Source organism: Vulpes vulpes, chromosome 7 (assembly GCF_048418805.1).
Source record: "Vulpes vulpes isolate BD-2025 chromosome 7, VulVul3, whole genome shotgun sequence".
In the NCBI taxonomy this organism is placed as follows: Eukaryota; Metazoa; Chordata; class Mammalia; order Carnivora; family Canidae; genus Vulpes; species Vulpes vulpes.
The window spans coordinates 22,069,114-22,092,840 of NC_132786.1; the positions used below are offsets into that span (position 1 = coordinate 22,069,114).

General features: G+C 45.8%; 1 protein-coding gene across 4 annotated transcripts in view; it reads left to right on the plus strand.

The window, feature by feature from the left end:
- The window catches only part of DPP6 (dipeptidyl peptidase like 6), a 908,079-nt gene that overhangs the window by 431,766 nt on the left and 452,586 nt on the right, over positions 1-23,727 (plus strand). The window contains exon 1 of one of the 4 annotated variants that reach the window (XM_072763224.1): positions 7,796-8,251. The exons of the other annotated variants lie outside the window; for them this stretch is intronic. Within the exon in view, the coding sequence (XP_072619325.1) occupies positions 8,195-8,251 (57 nt within the window). The 5' untranslated portion in view covers positions 7,796-8,194. Of the gene's footprint in view, positions 1-7,795; positions 8,252-23,727 lie in introns of those variants that run through there. 4 annotated transcript variants of the gene reach the window in all.

A 23,727-nucleotide genomic window follows, 5' to 3' on the forward strand; every position in this document is an offset into this window, starting at 1 on the left:
TTGCCATCTTCAAGAAAAACAGAGACTATGTGTTGAAAGGGTTTAGAGAACAACATGATACTTAATAATAAATGACATGCATTTAAATAGAAAAAAGTAAATAAAGCAGGGTATGGACATAAATGTGAGTTGCTTTTTTTTTTTTTTTAATTTTTTAACTTTTAATTTTTTTTGTGAGTTGCTTTAAAAGCCCTTTTGTGTTGTGGCAATTTTCAGAAATTCAATGACCAACCCGGCAACATCCACCTGGACTCAAAGAACCTTCCAGCAGGCATGTAACTTCGTGAATACCTAGTTGAGAGTGCGGCATGCTTGCCCAAGAGGAGGGTTGACTCCGGTGTGGGTCCCCCCCCCCCCCCCCCCCCCCCCCCCCCCCGGCGCACTCATCAGACCAGGGGTTTCCATGACCTCAGACAAACGGTCCTTCTCTCAAAGCCAATTTCCTTTGCTATCAATAAAGAATTAAGGCCATGGTTCTGGGGCACCTTGGGAGGGTTCCAGGAGATGGTACGGTAATGCGGGGCTCCCGAGCACTACCACACACTTTGTTTGGACCTTCTCCATCTGACTCACAGGTGAGGGAGCTGAGAGAGGCAGAGGAGGAGTTCACAGCACTGTTCCATTCATGGGTATCTACTCTCTTTTCCCTCCCTGCCATCAGCAAGCATTATATTTCTTGATGGGTACCTTTTAGTTTATATGTAGTTTTGCAGAACACATATTTTGTAGGAATGCATTTTTTGTTAAAGGGTTTTATAGTTTCTATGTGCATGCATCTGCTTTGTATATATATATATATTTATGTAAATATAGTCTTACATATATATGTATATATGTGTAAATATGTACAGTTCTTTTTTTTTTTGCCTCAAGCACTGTATTCACCAACCGTCCATGCTACTTTGTGTGCACATTATCTTCTAATCACTGCTTAGCATTGCCAGGTGTGCACCAGTGTGTCCCACACAGCTCCTCCACTCCCCCTACACCCGTCTCCTTGTACTTCCTAAGGCAGGACCCAAAGGGATTTATGTGTTACAAGGTTCTTCCTCCTATGACGCCGTGAGGCCATGAGAGAAGATTTCCTGCCTTATGTACAAGGCTCCCAGCACCCAGTAATTTCTCAGTAAATGCAGAGCTGTTGACTTTCCCAGAGGCTGGAGACAGTGGCTCAGGCTCTGCCTCCTGCGGGGATTTTAATCCCCAGAAGGGTGATACCCGTTCCTTTATCTTGTAAAGGTTTGTGATCAGCAAGGGAAACATTTTCTAGAGGAAAAAAGAGTTGAAAATCACTCAAAAATGATGTATAATCGAATTCCCTTGAATATACCACATCATCAATTTATCTGAACAAATATTTTTGAGCACTTGCCCTAAGTGGTAGAGGTATGGATCTGACAGACCGCTGCAATGATTTCAGCGTTCGCTGAATCTACAGGAGATTCCTGCTTCTGGGACACTTAGACCCGTCCCATGAAACTGCTGTGGATTTGGAGAAGACGCTGTGGGATGTGCACACGGTGTGGGGGGAGCAGTGTGCTGCACGAGACAGGAGAGGGGCTCTGATGGGCATGGTGGGAGGGGAGCTGTAGGCTGACACTAAAACGGGTTAGGTTTCTCCGGTGTCTTTCCTTTTAAGGGGTTGGGGAGGTGGTCTCCTTGGATGCTGGAAGGTTTTTTCCTATTGAATTTGGGATTCCACATGAATCGATGTACCTTTAGTTGGCAGGTAACAGACTCACTCCAGGCCAGGGATGGATAAACTGTGCAGAGGGCCACACAGTAACCATTATACTTCACAGGCCACATGGCCTCTGTCACGGTGTCACTTCTGTCACTGTCATGCAGAAGCAGCTTTTGGATGCTACGTAAGCAAATGGGCAGAGCCGCATTCCAATAAAACTTTATTTAAAATATAGGAAGTGGATTGGGTTTGGCCCACGGGCCATAGTTTGTGGGTCCTGATTTACACGCTCACCCATTTACTCCATCAACATACATCTAGCAGGTCTGGGATGCCTGGGTGGCTCAGTGGTTGAGCATGGGACTTCGGCTCAGGGTGTGATCCCGAGGTCCTGGGATCTAGTCCTGCATCGGACTCCCTGCATGGAGCCTGCTTCTCCCTCTGCCTGTGTCTCTGACCCTCTCTCTATGTCTCTCATGAATAAATAAATAAAATCTTAGAAAAGATAAAAGACCTTCCCTGACAAAGAGGGAATTCTAGAGGCCATCTCCAGATGGCCTTTGACTCAAGCTGCAACCTCGGCTCTTCCCTGGGTTTCCAGCCTCCTGGTCTGCCCTGCAGACTTCAAATTTGAAAGCCCCTACAATTGAGTGAGGCAATTCCTTAATATATAAATAATATAGAATAGCATATTATATATATATAGTATCTTATTGGTCCGTTTCTCTAGAGAAACCCAGTCTTCAGGAAACTTACCCACATCCTCCCTCCCCCTTGGTAATGCTCCGTGTTTACTTTTTATTTATTTATCTTTAAATTGCTTCTTTGGATCTCCGCCGGGCTCTCCAGGGAATCATACCTTGCTGCCCACATTTTTTATTTTCAGGGAATTGTAAGTTAGAAGTAGCTTCTCTTACAGATAGTTAATGCTGAAAAATTCAAAATCTACAGAGATTCCACTCCAAAGACATTCAAATCTCTACCGTGCAGCAGCAGATCAGCCCATGTGCCTGTTTCTGTAGGTGGTTTTGCCATCTGCACATAGTAGGGATTTGGTGAAGCCTTGCAGATCAGGTGTGTTTTTTTTAAGGTTTTATTTATTTATTCATGAGAGACACAGAGAGAGGCAGAAACACAGGCAGAGGGAGAAGCAGGCTCCCTACAGGGAGCCTGATGCAGGACTCGATCTCAAGACCTCAGGATCACGCCCTGAGCCAAAGGCAGATGCTCAACCACTGAGCCATCCAGGTGTTCCAAGCAGGTGGTTCTTGATGCAAAGCTGTTTTAGCTGATGGGCTTCTGGGGCAAGGTGGACAGACATCAGAGGAGTGGGAGAGGGCATCAAGCTGCAGAGGATCCAGGCCTGAGAGTCTGCGAACAAACCTAATTAGCTGAGCCCGTGCCAGTGCCCTAGTCAGACGCACCTGGCACGGGGAGAGGATCCAGGCTAAGTCGGCAAGCCCACACGAAGATGCCTCTCTCCAGAGGTGCCTGCAAAGGGCTCTTCTGCCTCAGGTCCATTCAGTGAGGCTGATGGCAGATATGAGACACTTCAAACAGCCCCGGGCCACAGTGCGGGAGGGAACAGGAGGGAATAACAGGACAGGACAGGCAGCTGGTGGAGGCCCCGTTGACAGGCAGGCCTGCCTTGCGCTCTGCTTAGGCTCGAGCTGCCTGCGCCCTCGCATGCCAGTGAAGAGCTGGCTTGGCCAAGAGTCAGGCACCAGCATAGTCCTTGCTCAGTGCATTTCGGCTCCCCCAAAAGAGCCCAGATTCAGAGTGGAGGTGTGTCAGCTTGCAGATCCTTCTCTTCCTGCCCCCTTGGCCCAGGAGCACTCATCCCCAGAAAGCTGAGAAGGTACTGCTGTACACTTATATGTGCAGCAGGTTTTGATCACACACCTGGATCTAAGTGCCCACTCTGCTGCTTACTACTGACTGTGATTTTTGAAGAATTTATGAATCATTTTAAGCCTACTTTCCTCATAAGTAAAAGGGGGCTAACAGTAAATGTTATAACTCTGTTCCCCCACATCCATATTATCGAACCCTAGCAGACAGGACCTCAGATACATGACGGTATTTGGAGATGGGTCTTTAAAGAGGTTAGGTAAAATGGGATCACTGGGCGGGGGGGGGGGGGGGGGGGGGCGGGGGGGGCGGGGGGAGCTTTGGCCCGTCTCACAGGGATACTTATAAGAAGAGCAGATGAGGACACAGACATATAGAGGGATGAGCGGTAAGGACATGGGGAGAGGATGGCTGTCCACATGCTGGGGAGAGAGGCCTCAGGAGGAGCTAACACCTTGATCTTGGACTTCTTGGGGTCCAGCACTTTGAGAGAATAAATCTCAGCTGTGCTGGCCTTCCATCTATGGAACTTGGTTGTGGCCCTAGCAAACAAATACGATACACATCTGAGAGATTTTTAAGTGTTAAGATAATATGTATAAACTTCTCAGTGTGACTCCTGGCACATGGACTGCTTAGAGTTTTCAACAGTCTGCTCATGAGGCCTTCAGGGCGGTGCAGCATGGAGATCCCGGGCCCAAACTGCCCAGGTTTACATCCTGCCTTGGCCACTTAGTCTCTGGACAACCACGGGGTTCTCCCAATATCGATTTCCTTTTGTAAAATGGGGGAGATAGCAGTGTGTGCCATGTGGAGTTGCTTGGGTTGGGTGTACTGCACGCAGCGCAGTAACAGGTGACTGCTCTTACTGTCATTGTTAGCGGGCGCAGGTAGGCACCATCCCTTTGCTAAGTATGCATGACATCAACCAAATATTCGTGGAGGAAGGTGTGGGGACGGAGTGTGGGCAGTGTGCCTTTTGGGGTTCTCCTGTTCCAGCTGGAGTCTCCCTTGACTCTTGGACTTATACTTCCCACCATCTCTAGAATTTGGAAACCATAGTATTTATATGTGATGCTTTCCCGAAACTTATCTATAAATTCCTTTTCTTAATTTTTTTTTTTTGATCTGCACTACTGTGGGGAGGACAGTGCACACTGTTAGTTAGCCTCTTCTCTGATGGAGGAGGTTCAGATGGGAGTGCTGATAATGCACAGGAGACTTTAGTCCCACTCTCCCTGGAACTGGGTCTCTGGATTTGGAGTGATACCCACTTTCTGCAGAAGGATAAGCATCAGCAGAGTGTTTGTCCTCTGGAGGGATAATGATTTTTAAAGATGGATAAACTGTGGCCCATTGTCTCTGTTTTTTAAATTTTGCTTGTCCTGAGAACATATAACACAAGATCAACTCTTTCCACAGACCAAGGAGCACAGTTCTCTACAAGCACCGTGTGGCACAGCGCCTCTCCAGAACTTTGTCGTTTTCCGTAGCAAACATTTCATACCCAGCAATTCTGTCTCCACCTCCCTGCAGGCCTAGCAACCACCATCCTGTTCTCTGCTTACAGGACGTGGACTGTTTCAGATTCCTCATCTATGTGGAACCACCCAGTGTTTCTCCTGCATTTGGCAGGAGAGCCTGCCCTTTCTCTTTTAAAAGCAGTAAAGTCAAGTATGCAGAAAAGTCAGCCGCCTGGGGACTTGATGCCAGAAAATCCCAGGGCAGGGTTCTGAGTGGCACAGTCTGGCCTGGCCCTTGACCCATAATTCTCAAGCTTTTCCATCCAGCGGCTCCAGAAAAGAGATGGGATGAATGGGGGAGTGTGGGCACTGGGAAGGCTGGCCGGGCCCACACTCTGGGGATCTCATGATCTGATGCTAGCAGGAGACTCTTTTGAAGTATCAGGTATAATCTTGCAGATGTAGGTGAACTTTGCTTTTAGCCATATTCATTTTAGATATAAAATAATACATAAGGTCCTTACTGAGAAGTAAGATGGAAGTGCCAGAGGGGGTTTCATGTCTTCCTCCATCACACAACCTAGCACACCCAGGGTACAACTCACTCTCACTAGGTTAGACCCAGGGCTCTGGAAACGGTGACCAGGGGGCAGGGCCCAGCTCCCTTCACTTCTCCTTCTTCTGCTGTTGTCTCTGTCCTTGGATATCCATGCTGGGGAGTGGTCCTGGCCTCCATGGATTTGCAATGGATCCTTCCAGAGATGCTAACAGATGGTGGGTTCAGATTTGATCCCCCTCTGGTGTTTCACTCAAGAGGAAACTCTGGAGGACAGACCAGCTCTGAGATGCTCAGGAGTGAGACTGAAATAGTAAAAGGGTATTTTGCAGCTGAGCCCACTGTGGTCCCGGTGTGGCCACTCTACTTCACTTCTCACTGAGTTCCCCCCATCCCCACTGCCACAGCCACTGGGGTCCAGGTACCCCAGTGGGAAGAATGGCTGCTCAGCTCTTTTCACTGGGTCTTTGCTGCTGGGTTTCCCAGGGCAGCTTTGCTTGCCAACCTCATGATGCTGGAGTGGCTTCCGGAGGCCAGGGATGTGACCAAGTGGGGCGCGCACCCTCCACTTAGGAGCCTGTAGCTGTAGGAAGACGCCCCCATGAGGCTTCTTGGCCTGGCACGCTCCTTGCAGCCAACGCTGATAGTAACTCACATTCAAAACCAGTAGCAGGACTACAGAGTTAGACAGGGATCCACACCATTGCTGTTCTCACCCTGGAAATACAGTGTCCTGTGGGGAAGTTTAAACAAAAGCAACAAAACACAAACCAGACCTTTACTGTGTGATGGGGGTTTAGGTGGGGTTTTCCTTTTTTTTTTTTTTTTTTATATTCTTAGGTAAACCATACAAACTCCCAGCTGCCTATATTGATGTCTTAGAATCGGTGCCAAGTAAATACTTAGCCCAGAATTAAGTTCAGGCTGTGGTAGAGGTGACCGGGCAGCTCTGCCATGATCTGGATTCATCTGTCAACTCCAAAGAAGGTATACAGTGCCTTGGATTTCACAAGTGTGTTTATTTTTGTAAAGTGACTAGGGGTCAGGGGTGTTGGGAAGGAATTGAACAAGAAACCTACTAGGAAATAGCTTTTTCATGGAAATGCACCTACTTTGTCTTTGCTCAGATGCTGGGCTTTACAGAGATGCAGGAGGAAGGACTTTCTTACTGACAGTATTTATTAGTGCTGAGTGCAGGGATGCTGTGCTCCCCCAGGCCAGTGAATGCCTGTGGCCTGAAAGCCTTTGGGTGGAGGTAGAAGATCTGGCCTAGAAGGAGCTAGAGAGCACACACAAAGGGCACTGCTCACACACAGGGGCAGCCCAAGCTCAGCAGGCTAAGCTGGTCTGTGTTTCTGGAAGGCCACAGGACATTTCCACCTGTAAACTAGTGGCTAATCAAGCTTTACTCAGAGCTAATCAGCCTGGCCCACATTGCATTTCTCCTCCGCTAGCCAGCTTGTGTCCCCCCAGGGGCAGGGGTGAGGGGCAGTGCAGCAGGGTCCAGCAAGGTGGCAAGGAGACCAGGCAGGGACAACAGGACTGCCCTGTCTGTCCTGCTGTCTCCTTGAGCTCAGGACTCAGCAGGGAGCCTTGCTCCTATAAGGTCACCCCAGATGCTGTGTTCCTTTTTTTTTTTTTTTTTTTAATTTTTTTTTTTTTTAATTTTAACCGACAGACACCCTTGAGGTTCTGGTTGATTTTTTCAGAGAGAAACCGGAGATTCTTTGAGTAAAAAGAGGAAACGTAGTAAGTTTCTGAATTTGAAGGAAAATAAAGGCCAAGATTCCCACATCTAGCACGCCTGCAAAACCCACCGGGCAAACGGGAAGGATGCCATGCCTCGGTGCCCACCGACCATCTGCCTTCTCGCAAGCTCGGGCACTTAGGTGACAGAAGGGAAAGACACAGCCCATGTCCCTCCGGTCCCCTTAGCGGCCCCCTTCCGCGTCGGCGTCCCGGTGTGACCTGCTGCCCAGCACTGCTGCTGCGGGGGCACAGGCTCGCCCACCTGGGGAGGCCGGGCAGCGAGGGCGAGGGCGGCGGAGGTCCCCAGGCCCGGGGCCCCTGCCCCCGCACCCCTCCCCCTCCCCCCCGCCCCCCTCAGCCCCCTCCCCCTGGCGTCCCCTCCCGCCCCTGGGGCTCCCTCCCCAGCTCCTCCCCCCAGCCCCCTCCCGTCGCCCCTCCCCCACCTCCGGAGCCCTCCCGCCCCCTCCCCACCCCGGCGCCCCCTCCCCAGCCGAGCCGAGGCCGGAGCATGCGCCGTGCGCCGCGGGAGGCGGGCGGCGGGCGGGAGCGGCGCGCATCACTCGGGTCCCCTTCCTGCACGGCGCCGCCAGTTGCCGGTTGCTAAGCAGTTACCATTGTTTCTGTGGCGATTGCGGAGGCTGTTGCTAATTGGAGAAGCCCCGCTAAGCCGCAGCATCTCCCCTGTTCGGATCCGCTCTCGGCTCCTTGCATCTAAAGAGAAAACTAGGCTGGTCTACCCACTCGCCCTCCCCCATCCTCCCCAAAATAGCCGTGTGATTTCGGAAGTATGGACTAAATCACTCCCCTCCCCGCCGATCGGACTCCCGTGGCTCGGACTCACCGTCAGACCGCTCCTGCCCCTGTGCGGGTGTGCGCCCGGGCCAGGGCACCATGACTACAGCCAAGGAGCCCAATGCTCCGGGGAAATCCGTGCAGCAGCAGGAACAGGTAATGCTGCTTTCTGGAGTGTGCCTGTGCGTGCGTGCGTGGGGGATGTGTGTTTCTTGAATGATTTTCTCTTTGCGATGACTGTCCTCACCTGAGCCACAAAGCCAGAGGTGAAACAGGCACTGAGCAGAGAGAGTGCAGCCGGGGTCTGCCTTCTACCCTCCTGACTTCTATTTTTGCAAGATCCCCTGGTCTGTCCATACTGCAGGGCTCGGGAGCAAGCATCTGGCGAGGTAAACTTGGTGTGGGGGCACCTCTGGACAAAGGCCTCTTTCGGCACCAGCTGCCTGATTATGCATTTGTCAGTTGTGAACGTTTCCAACTACTTTGTAATTTGGGGGGCTGGGGCAGGGAGGGATGGAGGAGATGGGCGGCCCTTCCTCAAATTTCGGTGTATTCTGACCCTCCAACAGCACTTTGATCTGGTTCTAACTCAAGTCTAAAAAGGATACATGAGCAATGTTGAAAGGACTTTTCTTTGATACCTGTGTCCCTTTTCTGCTTCTTCTCCTTAAGTATCTCCAAAGGAGTGAACAGATTGTTGCTCATCCTGGGCATTTAGAGGGGGCACACTCTCCTCACTAGGAAAACTGCCCGGCTGGGACCCAGTGGGACCTCCATCACCACCAGCTGAGAAGTAGCAGGCCTTGAGGGGCTGGCCGAAGGTGGCCAGGACCGCTCGGGTGTCCCCATATGGCACAGGGTGTCCACTCACCCTGCCACTCAGTCAGGCCTGCCATCTGCAGAGGCTCTGAGCCTCAGGCTCAGGAGTGAAGGGGAACCAGCAAGCTGTGTTTTACCACTCATGTAGATATTGTAATTCCCTTCTCGAAGATCGTGAGGGTTCTTATCTTTTAATCACTGCTTGGTTCTCCTCAGGCGGATCATTAAAATAGATCCTGGGAGACACCGGTAGATTCCCAGAGCAGTTTGCTCAAGCCTGGTAAATCAACAGCATAAGCTGATCTCTCCGATTTATTTCAGGGGTGTTGTTAGCCACCACTTGCTAGGATTTAGGCCAAGAAACGAGAGCCCATTAGAGTTCAGGAAAGCAAAGAGCCTTTTCAGGGATAGTGTGTGATGGTCTCGACGTCAGTTCACAGACAGTATGAAGACAACTTTGGATCTGTATTTAGTGGGAGATTTTTTTTTTTTTGTCATTTCCTCAAAGCCCATTTTTTGATTAAAAAAAGAGAGACCACTTTATTAGTAGTATCATCACCATTACCATCATCTAAAGAAATTAAATTCAATTTTAATTTCTTCTGGGCAGAAGATTTTATAAATACAGAAGTCTAAGAATCCTACATTCACTAGGAGGACTCGTGTGAAGGTTAATGCTTGCTGTAGCATGAACACTGGGAGGTTCACAACAGGCGAACCAACCCTTACTCCTTTTAAAAAATTCTACAGAATATTTGCTCAAGAAAAAAAGATGTCCACCCCAAATTAGCATCCTGTGACTAACTGGGCTTCCTTTTACTCCAGTTCTTCTCCTCGCTAGGTATAAAACAAGTGTGCCTTGGGCTTGCAGGCTCCAGCAAGGACTCGGGTAGCATTTCTGACCACAAGACAGTGGCAATGATTATGGAGAAAGCACACTGCTATGCATAGATCCGAGCCCAAAGGTGGACACTCAGAAGCCCATCTGCATTATGTAGAAGAAGGCCCATGGCTCCTGTACAACTTACTCACACTTCCCTCTACATGTCAGGAGGGTGGAAATAGTTAATTAGGGTGTGGGTTTTGGAGAATGTCAAGGGTCTTGTTTGATTTTTGTACCTTTTAATCATTGGAACCCCCCTATCCTTGCCCCTGGGGCCATTGTGGAAGATGTGAATGGGCAGAACGAGGAGGGCAGAGGCGGCAGTGGCCGTAGGGAGGAGTCAGGAGGCCCTCTTCCCATTCTCAGGCATCTTCTTGACCCTGAGAAGGACAGAGTGCCCACCCTGTGAAGCAGAACAAATTGATCAACAGCAGGACCAGGGCAGGAGAAGCAAAATGGGATGGAGTACAAAGATCTCACATCTAACATTAATGCACCTGTAGGGGATGTTGGCTTAAATCATAATAAACTGCTCAAAACACAAAGAGGTAAATAAAATACTTAGTCATGAAGACTATTTCTTCTTCCTCCAACATTTATCAGTTTTTGAAAGACATTTAAACTCTGTTCTGTGTGCTTAGACTGCAGAGCTCTGAAGGAGTTCTCCCATTCTTTATTGCATGTTGTCCTTCGTGCTAGTGGAGCTGTGGACATAGGTGGGTGGGGGTTTAGAGGGAGGCCAGGACAGAGGGATATACTTCAACATTTTTTTTTAAGAAAGAGAGAAAGAAAAATAAATGCCGGTTTGTGGTTTGGTTTAGTTTTTAGATTAGGGATCGTTTAACTGTATTGACGGACTTTATGGCAGAGGCACCTTATATCTTATATTGGGAGGCATTAATCTGAGGATTTGGATTTTCTGTGGCCTGCTATTTATGTCCAACACTCTTTAAAATTTATTTGGTTATTGCAATAGACTAACACTTAGTTCTTAGCAAACTAACAGAAATATGGTACAGTTTCTTACCTACCTTGGGAGTTGGAAGGTGGGTAGCACCTGGAAATAACTTTTGTTATTACCAAGGATTAGTGTAAATTAGTGAAAAACGAATCTAGGAAAAGATATAAAACCAAATTATTTTACCTATTAATTAGAGATTGCTGATTTTTCCCATTTTTCTGGCTAAAAGGCTAAAACACATACTAAATATAGATGAATATGTAGAAGTTTTTTGTTTTTGTTTTTTGTTTGTTTTTTTTTAAATGCTGTATAAACACATTGAACTCAAATGGGGAATAGACTTCTAGAAAACCACTTCCCTTTCTCTTTCCATTTGCCAAAATTTATTTTTAAGTGAGGTATTAACAGTCCAGAGATGTTTGGAAACAAAATATCATTTAAGCTGAATGAACTGAATTCATCCTTTAGCTCTAAAGCCAAGTAGATGGTAGATAGGCTCCTCAGGAAAAACCGAATCCATTCTGGCCAGCACCCCACCACACCAATGTACCCAGAGTGAAACTTAGCAGGTGAAGGAGAAAAAGCTGATGCTGGTTTGGTTAAAATTTATTGTATGTTCTCAAATGAACTAAATCCTTCCTTAGAGAACCAAATTAAGTATTTTCCCCACTTAAGTAAAAGCACAAATTTATTTTAAAATATACAGTCCTCATTTGAAATGACTTAAAATTGAAAAGCAGTGATCAGTAATACTGTTGAGAGTAAGAAAAGAGAGAAAGATAAAATCTCGGTGCTTCCAGTGAACCAGGACACATTTTTGCTCAAATATGGAGCAGGGATGAGTTTTTAGTGGCAGATTCTGGTGTAGTGTGAATGGATACATATGCGTGTCCATGTGCATGTGCGCCCACACACAGGCCTCATGTATCACAGAATTGGAAAGATGCCGTAAGTGCACCGCAGGATCAGGTTCACTTCTCAGGAATCTTACAAATAAATGAGAATATGCCTTTTCTTAAAAGATCTCCAGAACACCTCCTTCTGTGTTCTCTTGCGGAACTTGGATCTTTTGTTCTGTGTTCAGTTCCAGAACCTCTGTAGCTTCTGGAGCCCTGAGAGCTGGCTGTCTGATAGCACTGGATGTGTAAGAGCTCTTTTTTGTTGCTTTTCACTCTTCTCTGAGATGCACAAGGCCAACTATATAGCCCTGAGGTGTGTAATCACCTATTAAGTTAGGAGCCCCAGGATCTAGTGTAGATTGAGAGGTTAAATTATTTACCCTTTGTGATTAGTATATGTGCTGCCGAAGGGAGCAGCACCCTTTGTGATTATAATGCCATTGCAAAGAGTTTTCTGAAGTGAGTGAAATTTTGTAAACAGCACATTCTGTAAAGCAGACATTAAAATGCATAGAGATTGGAATTCTAAGAGAAGACACACCTTTCCAGGAGGACACATGTGATGATGACCCGGGAGCGGGACTTCTGACATCTTCTGCCCAGTGCTCTTTGCATTCAATCCTGTTGCTTGCCCCATAGTAAAATCAGATACTGAAACAGAGGAGCTGGCTTTGACCATCAGGAGAGTTAAATTTTTTATGAAACTATGTTACAGGGAAAGTCAATGTGAAACATCCATAGTGAAGGTAGGAAATATCAGAAGGGGAGACAGAACATAAAGACTCCTAACTCTGGGAAATGAACTAGGGGTGGTGGAAGGGGACGAGGGCGGGGGGTGGGGGTGAATGGGTGACGGACACTGAGGGGGGCACTTGACAGGATGAGCACTGGGTGTTACTCTGTATGTTGGCAAATTGAACACCAATAAAAAATAAATTTATTATTAAAAATAAAAGAAATAGTAAAAGGAAACCCAGAAAAACAAGATTCAATATTAGGAAGTGCCAACACTGACTGACTTCTGAGGTGGTCCTTCCACAGCTCAAAGAGCGGCAATGGATGCAGTGGCAGTACTAGTGCACGTTAAGTTTTCTTCTGCTCATGGTCTAAGTTATGTAAGGCCCTCTGGACAAAAAGGAGACTTGAAGGAACAGGACAAGAGTCAAAACCATAGGTTCTTAAGATTGTGGAGAAAGTTATCTAGGTCTCTGAAGAAAGAGAGAAACATTCTGGCTGCCAGTTGGGTCGATGTGTGGAAGAGGAGAACTCAAAAATCAGGCATCCTAGCAAGAGCATGTGCAGAATGAGATGTGCATGCTTAGGATCTCCAGGTAGGTCCTGGCGAGAAGGGGCAGTGGCCAGGGAGAGGACCGGGGGTGCAAGAGTGGGGAGCAGCACAGTCTTTGCGCAGAGGAAAGGTGGGACTGGTGTGGTGCTCTTCTTAGAGGAGGTGCTCTTCTTAGTCTTATCCCCAGAGAGAACAATGTGCAGTGAGGCAAGCAGCTAGCTTGAAGCCATAATCTTCTTTGCTCTGGTGGCGACAGAAGTTCCCGTCTTCTGGGATGCAAGTTATGCCATAGACTAAATGAGGTCCATAAGCAAGTGTCACTCAAGAGGCTATGTGAAAACCCAGACAATCCCACATTGCCTGTATGCAAGGCCCAAATTCAAAACAAATGGAAAACAGATGACTTTTCTTTTTGAAAAATGGACATGTCATATTCTCATATTCTCTGGCTTTGAACACATTATATTGCATTATACTGACATCACATTGAAAGTGGTCCTGCCCCTCACTCCCAGTACAGGAGCTACCATGGAACGCTTGCCCAAGACCTTCAAACGCTTCACAGAGAAAACCTGAGGGACTTAGAGGGTTGGAGGAGGCTGCCCACTAACCTTTCACCAAAACATCATTCCCTCCAGGATGCCCATGGACAGTGTGAAGATGCTCGTCACTTGCAGTGACAAATGGCCACCATGTTTCTGCCTCATTGGGAAGTGCAGCATTATGATTTTGGTTCTGCACTGGGTATTTTTTGCCCACTCTCGCGAGAAAGGGCAGAACGAGTCGGTTCATCTAGGGTTCCGAAAGTTAGAACCCTTCCTTCTCTGAGGAAGAGATTCTAATCTGGGGAGGAAGTAGGTGTCTGTAAACATATAAAGATGGATAGTTGTTTGAAGCCCTGGCTTTCAAAAGATATTGCGTGGAGGTTGTGTCTTCTTGTTTCGGATATGGCTCAGAAAGCCAGAATGGGCTGAAATGTTTTAATTTCAGGTCTGGGGTTTGGTTGCCTGGTGGCCTCAAAGCATAGGAATGGGAACCACATCCGCTGGGTAGAACGTTTGTTGTAACACTGCAGGTGGCTGACATTCTCAAACCCTTTCTGCCTGGGGCCCTCTGTGTACCCCGTGAAGTGGGAATGGAGAGGGAAGAGGAGATGGGAATCGTTCAGGGAAAGTAGCCCCAGAGGTTGTGATCTGATCTAGGAAGTTCATTCCGAGTCCTCCTTGTCCCTCCATCTGTTGTTCGATTTTAAGACTCCTTCGGGCCTCATCCTGGGGCCTCCAATCGCTACTAGGACCCGCAGCAGTCCATTATTTGCTCACAGCTGACCTGTCAAAACCTTCACGTGTGCTCCACCACCTGGACCTGGCTAGATGCCTGAGACAAGCCAATGCCTACGAAACATTTAAGGTTGTCAGTTGTAATGAGCTACTCACCTTGAGAGCATCCATAGCTTGAGCAACAGCTGTTGGTGATGAAACCCAGCAGAGCCGTTAATGGCTGGAATTTCCGGTTCAAAGTTATAGCACAGCCAATGGAAGAAAAAACAATAGGATGTTGTCTCACAATCATTAATGACAGATTAATTAGAGGTCAGGGTGAGGACAGTGTTGGCAACCCCTGAAATCACTGATAGGTTGTGCGTGTCCTGTAAGTACCTCTTATTTCTGCATTTACATTAGATCTGGCCTCTTATCACTCGAGCCCCAAATAGCAGACACTGTTGCAGCTTTTGGCTTCCAGTTCCGGGAGGATTTTGTGGTAATGGAGTAGAAATTCACAGCAATCCCTTCTTAGGAAAAATTGCCATGAGCGCAGACATTAAGTCAGTGCTGGGGGCCAACTGTGATAGGGGTGTCCCTTTATTTTTAATGGTGGTGGCTAGGATGCCGGGGATCCAGAACCCGACTCCCCCCCCACGGCTTTAGAAAACGTATTAGTGATATACTCGAGTCTTGATAATAGACTTTTCCATGACAATTTATATATCATCCCTTTACTAGTATCTGATCAATGTTTTTAGAGATTTAACTTCCTCCGCCAGAACTCAAGAAAAACCGCTTTCCTCCCTCTGAAACGGCATGAGACTCTGAGCATCATCTTAAGCTGCTACGTTGTTAATTTGGAACACTGGCTTCTAAAAAGTGTCCGTGGGTGTGCCTGTGAGTGTAGGGAGGGGAGCCGGACCAAAAGGCACCAGTGCAATCTGCTCGATAAAATGGGGAGACTGGTGGTGGGAATGAGGGGGGGCACTTTCGAAACATTTTTGAAAGGTCAGAGTGTGCTCTGACTCGCTTGAATGATTCCCCTTGAATGTAATGGGAATTCATGCTCTGGGAAGGATAGATTCAACCCTCCAAGTCGGTTACCCACAGCAAGATGAACATCACAACCCCGAATTCGAAACATACCCTCTTGATTTTCTCTCTAGAAGTTAACATGCGGCAGAGCTACGTCACGGTGGTGACGTATGTTTTAAAATTAACGGAAGAATTTACTTCTCTGTGTTGAAGAGGCAAGTTTTATTCCCCATGTTCGAATATTGGCAGTTGTTACGGGGTTTGCTCAGGGAATTCTGAAATATGATACTTGCTGCCTATCCTAAATCAGGTCTTCAAATGGGAGAGGGAAGGAAACATATTTTTAAATGTTAATAGCCCGCTTGATCCCCCATCCACTTATTAGACAGATGTCGGATCAGAGAAAGATTCTTATTTTGATGAATAGGAGACATAGAAGAGAAGCCAAATGGGAGAGAAGGAAGCTGTCTGGGACGGCTCAAGGTTGGGAGGGCAGAGGGATGGATCCCCAGGTGTGCTCTTGCAACCTGTGGGACAGGACAGGGAGGACCAGCGTGGACAGGAGATGCTTCTGGAGAGCAGGAAATGCTTACACGCGAGTAGTTTGGAGCATGGTGGCCTGGGAAGTACAACCCTGGAAAGCAATGGAGAGTTAGTGGAATTCTGGAAGAAAGAAAAGAAATCTGAATTTAGGAGAGATTTGGGGGAATATACGAAACTGGAAGGATGGCCTGGACGTAAAAATGATACTTTGTGAGGGTGATTGTTCTTCTAGGTATGTTCTGACTGCCTGAGAAGAGTACTGGAAGCCTCTGGTTTTCAAAGAACTTAAAATGGTTTGTGATGCCCCAGATAGAATTCAAGTTTACTTAGAAGCAACAGGTACTTTATGGTATCGAGGTACAGACACACATAGGACTGTTAACATGTGGATAAATAAATGCAGTATTTCTTGAAGCAGCTTGAAAAATTTCTAAGACTTGATATAATTAGGAAACCTGGCTCTGATTTTTGAAAAAGAAAAAAAATGCTCCATCCCTCCAATTCCACATCATAGGGTACACAGGTAAAGAGTGAGAACTTTGGTAGGCATGAACTGATCTGTCCTTGTTGAATATCAGAGCCTTAATGCCTCAAACTCTCTTGCTGCATTTTATGGAATTTATCTGCTTCTTACGAGGATGGGATGGACACTTTCCCTTCTTGACAAGAACCCTCTTTTCCAGAAAGTGGGAGAACACCAACTCGGTGGGTCTTCCCCCGGCTACCTGAAGGACCTGGGGCAGATCTCGGCTGAGGCCCTACCAGGAATAATGCTCATCACACTGGTGCTTTTTTTTTTTTTAAGATTTTATTTATTCATGAGAGACACACACACACACAGAGGCAGAGACACAGGTGGAGGGAGAAGCAGGCTCCATGCAGGGAGCTCGATGTGGGACTCGATCCCAGGACTCCAGGATCACACTCTGGGCCAAAGGCAGACGCTCATCACTGAGCAGTGTTCTGTGCTTAAATGTTCTCTTCAAAGCACCAGTGTACACAGAGCACTGCTCTTAGCATGGACATTTCAAGCCATCATTTAGCAAGTACTTAACTACGTGTGTTGATATCACAATTATATTTGAATGGGTCTTTTTTCCAGCATCTGGTGAGGGCTTGTGTGTCCATTCTAAGATGGGTTAGTCTAGAGGATCATAGAACATTTGACGTTTAATGCATTTTACAGACTATCTATCTTGCCCAGTGATTTTTGGACTTTTGTTTTAGTAACAAACCTTTTTTCCAAAGGGAATAAGTCAAATTCAACATGTAAAAGAGGTGAAAACCCCCTAATGGCCCCCAGACATGCCAGCAGCAGATACTCCCCAGTAGTGGGCCCCTGAGCACCCCCCTTCAGCAGTTTGGAGCACAGCGTACAAACCAGATATCTAATTGAGCAGTCTGATTTTACACAAGAGGAAATAAGGCTCAGAGAGGTTGAGTAAATTCACCAAAAGCACGCAGCTGGCAAGCTGCACAGTGAGAACATAACCATTGCCCTCCCCTTTTCTTTTAGTTCCAAATCAAGGAATCCCAGGTAAGACATGGTAAACATAATACACTAAGAAGATTAACACAAAAACTGATATGAAGAGAAAACTTCAAAGATAATAAAGTGAACAAATTAAATGCAAATTTAGGAATCCTTGTCTGGAGATCAGTTGAGAAAAGGCATATACTTAAGGCCATTCTCTGTCTGCGTGTCTTATGGATAGATGTAGCTGTTCTTTCTTTTTATTGCACCATCTCTGGAGGCACTAGGGCTTTTGTAGCAATTTTTCATATTTGATTAGTTATTTAATGAGTTGCTTTTGAAACAAGGAAAAAATGAGGATATAACAAATGTTTTTCTCCTGATTTTTAAAAGTAAGCAACAATTAATAAATTCTGTGTGCTTTGGAAGTATGCAATAGGTAATTTCCAATCTCCTCTTACACTTGAATAACTTCAAAAGTAATAGTTATACAACAGGTGTGGGAAGACAGCTGTGAAAGGGAGAGGAAGCTCAGCACATCACGTGTACAGACTGGGGCCTCAGCCCACAGGAGGTCAGATGTTGAGACATCTGGAAATTGTATGAGCTCATATGCTGAACCAACAATGCATTGATCATTACCCACAGATTATAGATCCCTTTGGAGGATCTGATGAAAGCCAGGACCTGCTCGCCAAAGCCCCATAACCTCTTGGTTACAGAAGGCTCACAGACGCAGGCACATCCATCTGTAAATCTATCAGTGTCACCTTCTGGCAAGCTAACACAGTCGTGAGACACAGCAGTAGAATATGCTCACTGCTGAAACCTCATACAGATATAACTAAGTAGCTATCACCTATGGGTACTGTACTAGGTACCATAGAGGCACTGTACACAGGAAAGAATGGCGATGGGGTTGGGGACGAGTGGTCAGGAGGAAATGGGTCTGATACCCCGACAGTGGTGGAGAAGGGAGCGGTGAACCATGTTGAGCCGTGACAGTTTAAAGAATGCAGTTGTCTAGCTGGAGAAATAAAGTGTGTCTTTAATGTTCAAGAAACTGTTAAATATTATTAGAAGAGATGATGGGATTTTGGTTTTTGATTTCCTGGATTACTCTTAAAGGCAAAAGACTAGGGATCGGTAGGTTTAAGTGCCTAGACAGCAGCTTTAGCTTGGTGCCCCTACATGTTCTTCAAGCCAGAAGTCTCTGCCACCAGCATGACCCCAGGACATGCACAAGGACCATCAGCCCGGGCTCTTTCCCTAAAAGGGCAGGTTTGACTAAGGGCCCTTCTACTTGATGTCAAACCTTTAATACCTTCCCTGTCACACAACCATGAGCCTCTGACAGACACAAACCACGTCCTGCTGCTTCTGTAGCTCCAATGCCAAGCGGAGTACTGGCCCCATCAATCCTTTTGCACAATGAGTCCATGAAGACATGAATTGCCTCCTCCTCTGTCAGCCTCCTCCCATGAATGACCCACAAAGTTAAAGAGTCTGTGGCTTCATTCATTCCACAAATGAACCAGGTTTCTGGAGCCCTAGAGGAGAATAGGACCCAACTCCTTGAGTGGCCAACCCACCTTGCCTTCCCTGCCTCTTGGGACATCATTGCCCATTTCCTTTCCCCAAATTCTGCCCACACCTGTTTTACCTGAAACCCTTCCTCCACCACAGAATCATCAGCCACGTGCCATGGTCCATGTGGCAGTGTTCAGTCCTCCTATTCTTAGCAAATATCCAACCAGGTGGGTAAACAAGCAAAGCAGCCATTCTGCACCTCCAACGCCCTCTCCCTGTTGCCAAGGCAGATGCACCATGTCTTCTTCTTCCACTGAGCGCTAGGATGGGCCCTCTAAAATGTAGGAGAGACATGCTTTGAGGGAAGAAGAAACAAAGTAAATCAAGATGAACAAGATGGAAAGATCTGGAACACTGGCTCCATTTGCCCTCTCTTGAGTCTGGATTGGTCACTTTTGTTGAACTTTCTTGTGAGGCAGGATAGGTTCAAGGGTGACTTTTGGGGTAACAGGATGAAGTGCTTTCCTAAGGAGAAAGAACCTGTGAAGCTGTGGCTTCCATAGCAGGGGCCCTGCGGGTGCAGTGTGGGAGGAGGAGGACTGGCTCTGGGTTTAGGCAGTCTGGGTTTAAACCCCAGCTTGGGCGCTGACCAGTTGGGCAGCATCGGGCTATCTGGGTAACCTTAATTCCATATTGTGCAAGAGCTGACTGGCAGCTCCAGATGTCATGGGTTGCTAGTTCTGGTTTCATACCTCGGGCAGAGGAGGAGGCATGATGATGTGCTATGAGCCAGGTCAGCAATTCCACTGTCTACCCCCACAGGGTGGCTACAGGAGAGACATTGCCAAAGGGATGTGAAGATTTACGTCATGGAAGGTGTGCTTTTTCCCAACAGCTGCTGTGCTTGAAATTGCATAGATAATAAGCCACACTTGAAGCAGTGAGTCTGCAGCTTTTGACTATTAAATTCACTTAGGCGTGGAGCCAAAAAGTTGTGCTAAGGTACTTGAAGCTTGGTTGTGGATGATGAGTTGTCAGAAATGTTCGTATTTGCGACTTAGATGGTTATATAACTTAGTTCAGTAGTGATACTGAGTGAACCCGGAGTAGTCAAGCGCCTTGTGCATGCAGCTTCGCATGGGAAGCAGACTTTGTGCCCATAAGTTTATTAAAATTTTAACAGTGTGGCCAAGTTTTAAGATTACCGAATTTGGTTTCTGAAGGATTATGGTCCTTGTAATGAATGGATATATTAATAGAATTTTTTATTAGTTTGTGTCCATGCGGTAATATGTCTTTTGAAAATTTCATGTTTATGTAATTGTGTTTTCATTGCTCAAATGAGGAAATTGTACTTAAAGTAACAGACACTAATTGAATCCAAGGAACACACTAAAGAAAATAAAGATCCTTGTGCCCTGGAGAAGATGGCTTTGCACCTTTTGTGACGGTCATGGTAGCTTGCAGAAAATGCAGTCATCACATGAGTACCAAGGAAAAGAAATACTAATCTCATGTATAGTTTTCACTCAGATCTTCATTCCATGAAAGAAATTCAAAGTATCTTTTAATTCTGTAGTAGCATCTGAGCTGATTCAATGTCTTGAATTTTAAGAATAGAGAATTTAGAAAAAACATCAGATTTTAAATTTTCAAACAGTAAAATTTTAGGACCTTTCCCTGTAGGAGAATCCTCATGTCTAGCCTCAAATCACCTATTAGTTGTCATTGAAATTACTCACAGAGATTGTGTGTTACACAGTTGTGTTTAGAAACGTGTGTGAGTTTTTACTACTGTAGGACTCAGTATCTGTCCCTCTTGGACTCACTCTTTCCATGCTTAAGAATGTCGATTAGGGGGATCCCTGGGTGGCGCAGCGGTTTGGCGCTTGTCTTTGGCCCAGGGCGCGATCCTGGAGACCCGGGATCGAATCCCACATCGGGCTCCCGGTGCATGGAGCCTGCTTCTCCCTCTGCCTGTGTCTCTGCCTCTCTCTCTCTCTCTCTGTGACTATCATAAATAAATAAAAATTAAAAAAAAAAAAAAGAATGTCGATTAGGTTTGTTTGTTTTACATTACATGGCAAACAGGTGTAATGATCTTAATAAGACCAATATTGGGGGAAACGTTCACAGTCAAGCCACAGATCAGTTACACCACATCGTCGACCACGCTATCCCCTGTGTTCTCCACGTCTTCCAACCCCCAACTACCAGACCAGAAATCTAGGCAGATTTCTTTAAAAATGATTTGTACACCAATGGAATTTTATGGAAAGATAAACCCCTTGGCTGAGTTTTGTTGGGCAGCGTCAAGACTCCCTACTGCAGCAGAATTGGAAATCACTAATAGACACAGGTTACGCCAACAAGGTGGGGATGGAGGGATGTGTTTCTGCCCCTTTGTACATCAGGATGTATTATTTTATTTCTTCCTGGATTCAGTGGGTGAAGTGTAGTAACGATGCAATATTATTTGTCCCCAGTCACCTGCATGAGAATATATATTTGAGAAAAAGAAATGGCTTTCGTGTAATTGACCATTTCAGAGTTACATCATCTCTTAGCTTCTTTGTTGGCAGTTGAGTCCATGATGTGGAGGATGTGTGCGTACACGTGCACATCTACCCTTCCCAACACCCTGTGCTCCCCATCCCTCCTGTTCAGAAGGACGTCACTTTGGTGCTGCATCCTGCTCTTCATTTGGTTCCCTAGGCTTGCAGCTAGGGAAGGAGGCTGTCATGTTGGAGGAAAGTAATGAAGTATAAACACCCAAGTATTGCCTAAATGCGGTCTCTCTATAGCAGTTGTCATCATGAATTTCCTCAACAGTCCTACTGATGTTTTTAAAAGCAAAAATTACACCTGATGATTATCTATTTCATGTAAAAATACAAAGACTGCTTTGATGTTAGGATGGAAATAAAGCAATCATGTTCTGTTTCCGTTTTTTTTCACTCTCAATTTTTTTTTTTGCTCTAATGCAGGTGAAACTTTTACTTCCAAAGACAAGGATAAAACTCCTAATATTTCCCTGTATAATTTTAGTATCTAGAAAAGGGTAATAATACTATTTCAATTTGTGTAACACTCAACAGCACTGTAATAAAAACGTAACATAAGCAACATATTCTATTTTAATTTTTTCAGTGGCCACATTAAAATTCAAAAGAGATATGTGGAATTAACAATAATAAATTTATTTAACCCAGTATATCCAAAATCTTATCATTCCAACATGAAACCAATATAAAAAAGTACTAATGTGATCTTGTGCATTCTTCTTGTCCATACTGTGTCTTTGCAGTTAGATGTGTATCTTATCCCCACAGCACACCTCAGTTCAGACTCCCTCCCTCTTATTTTTTATTCCTTTTTTATAGAGTTTATTTATTTTTTAATGAGAGACACACACACAGAGACAGAGACACAGGCACAGGGAGAGGCTAATGCAGGACTCAATTCCAGAATGCTGGGATCATGACCTGAGCCAAAGGCAGAGGCTCACCCAGTGAGCCTCCCAGGTGCCCCTCCCTCCCTTTTAAATGCTGGATCTCTATATGTGTCTCATGTCTAGCATTTGGACATGAGTAGCAGCTCTCTACTGCACTTGGTTGTCACACAAATTGCCTCATGTCCTCTAATATCTTCAGGTCTACAATGAAATGATGGATTCATCCCCTGAGGTAAGAGGAGCTGTGTCTGAGTCTATGTTATGAAGGTAAACATTTACCATTTGTGCCTCTATTTGAATTTACATTGGCAAAAGTAGTAATTTCCTCAAGTTTCAGAAAAGGTAGTATTTTTTCATACAGATAATGAGAACTAACTGAGAAAAAGGTGGTTTCCATTCAATATAAATATTTATTGAGTGCCTACTAGGTGTTAAACACACTTTTGAGCCCAAGGATCCAGAGGAAGTACAAGAATATTAAATTTAGCAAATTTTGATTATGTGCTAGGCATTGTTTTTTGCATTGATGCAATTCCCACTGGTAGCCTGGATTAGTTTTTGCCAAAGAAAATATGATGTGATTTTGCAAAGCCTTTTTTCCTCGTATCCTTTTCTACTCTCTTGAGCTGAATACTAGCTCTTTAATGGGTAGCAACCTCTATAATTATTCTCCCCTTCCCTGCAGATATTGGCACTTTGTTTGAAAGATGTTGGGGTCGATGGTAGGTGGTATGGAATTGTAGAGGGCTGAGAGATCCAGCCTCAGGGAGGACTGCAATCTTCTTCCATAGGCCCTCTTTTTCTTCCTGTGGAGAAGCCAGCTGCCAGCAGCAGCTTCCACATCCATACCCCCTAGCTCGGTCCCTGCCATCTGTAGCCAGGAAAAGCCCATAAAGGACTCTGCCTGGCCTGCCTAAGTCACAAGTCCATCTGTAGACCAGTCACCTGATTTGGGGTGGTACTATAAGTCCACATTCTGAATTATAAAACATAACCAGTAGGGCTTCAGCTGTTCATCCTGTGTTATGATGCTATGCATGTTTGTGATTATAGAAGGTAAAGCTTTTGAATGAGGAGAAGCAGAATAGCTTGGCTTCCCCCTCACTGCCTTGGGCATCATAAGCACAATCTAAGTCTTCATTTCTAACCTCATCATGCTTTGACACTTTAGCAGGCAAACTATATGAGCAGAAGAGTCGACAACAGAAGCAAGACAGTTTTCATTTGATCTGAAACTTTGTGCCTGGTGATATTCTGTGCCATGAAGAGAACCATGCTTAATAATTCATTTCTCAGCTATGTTAACACAACAATGAGGATGCCAGGCAGTATGCAGCCACTACTTTCAGGGCCTAAGTAGGGGAATTAGAGCAGATCCATGAAACTAGAATAGTCCAGATTAGATCAGAAAATTTCCTAACTCTAACAAACTTCTTAATTCCAGGCATACTTGGGAAGATAGTGGCATTTATTGGATTTCA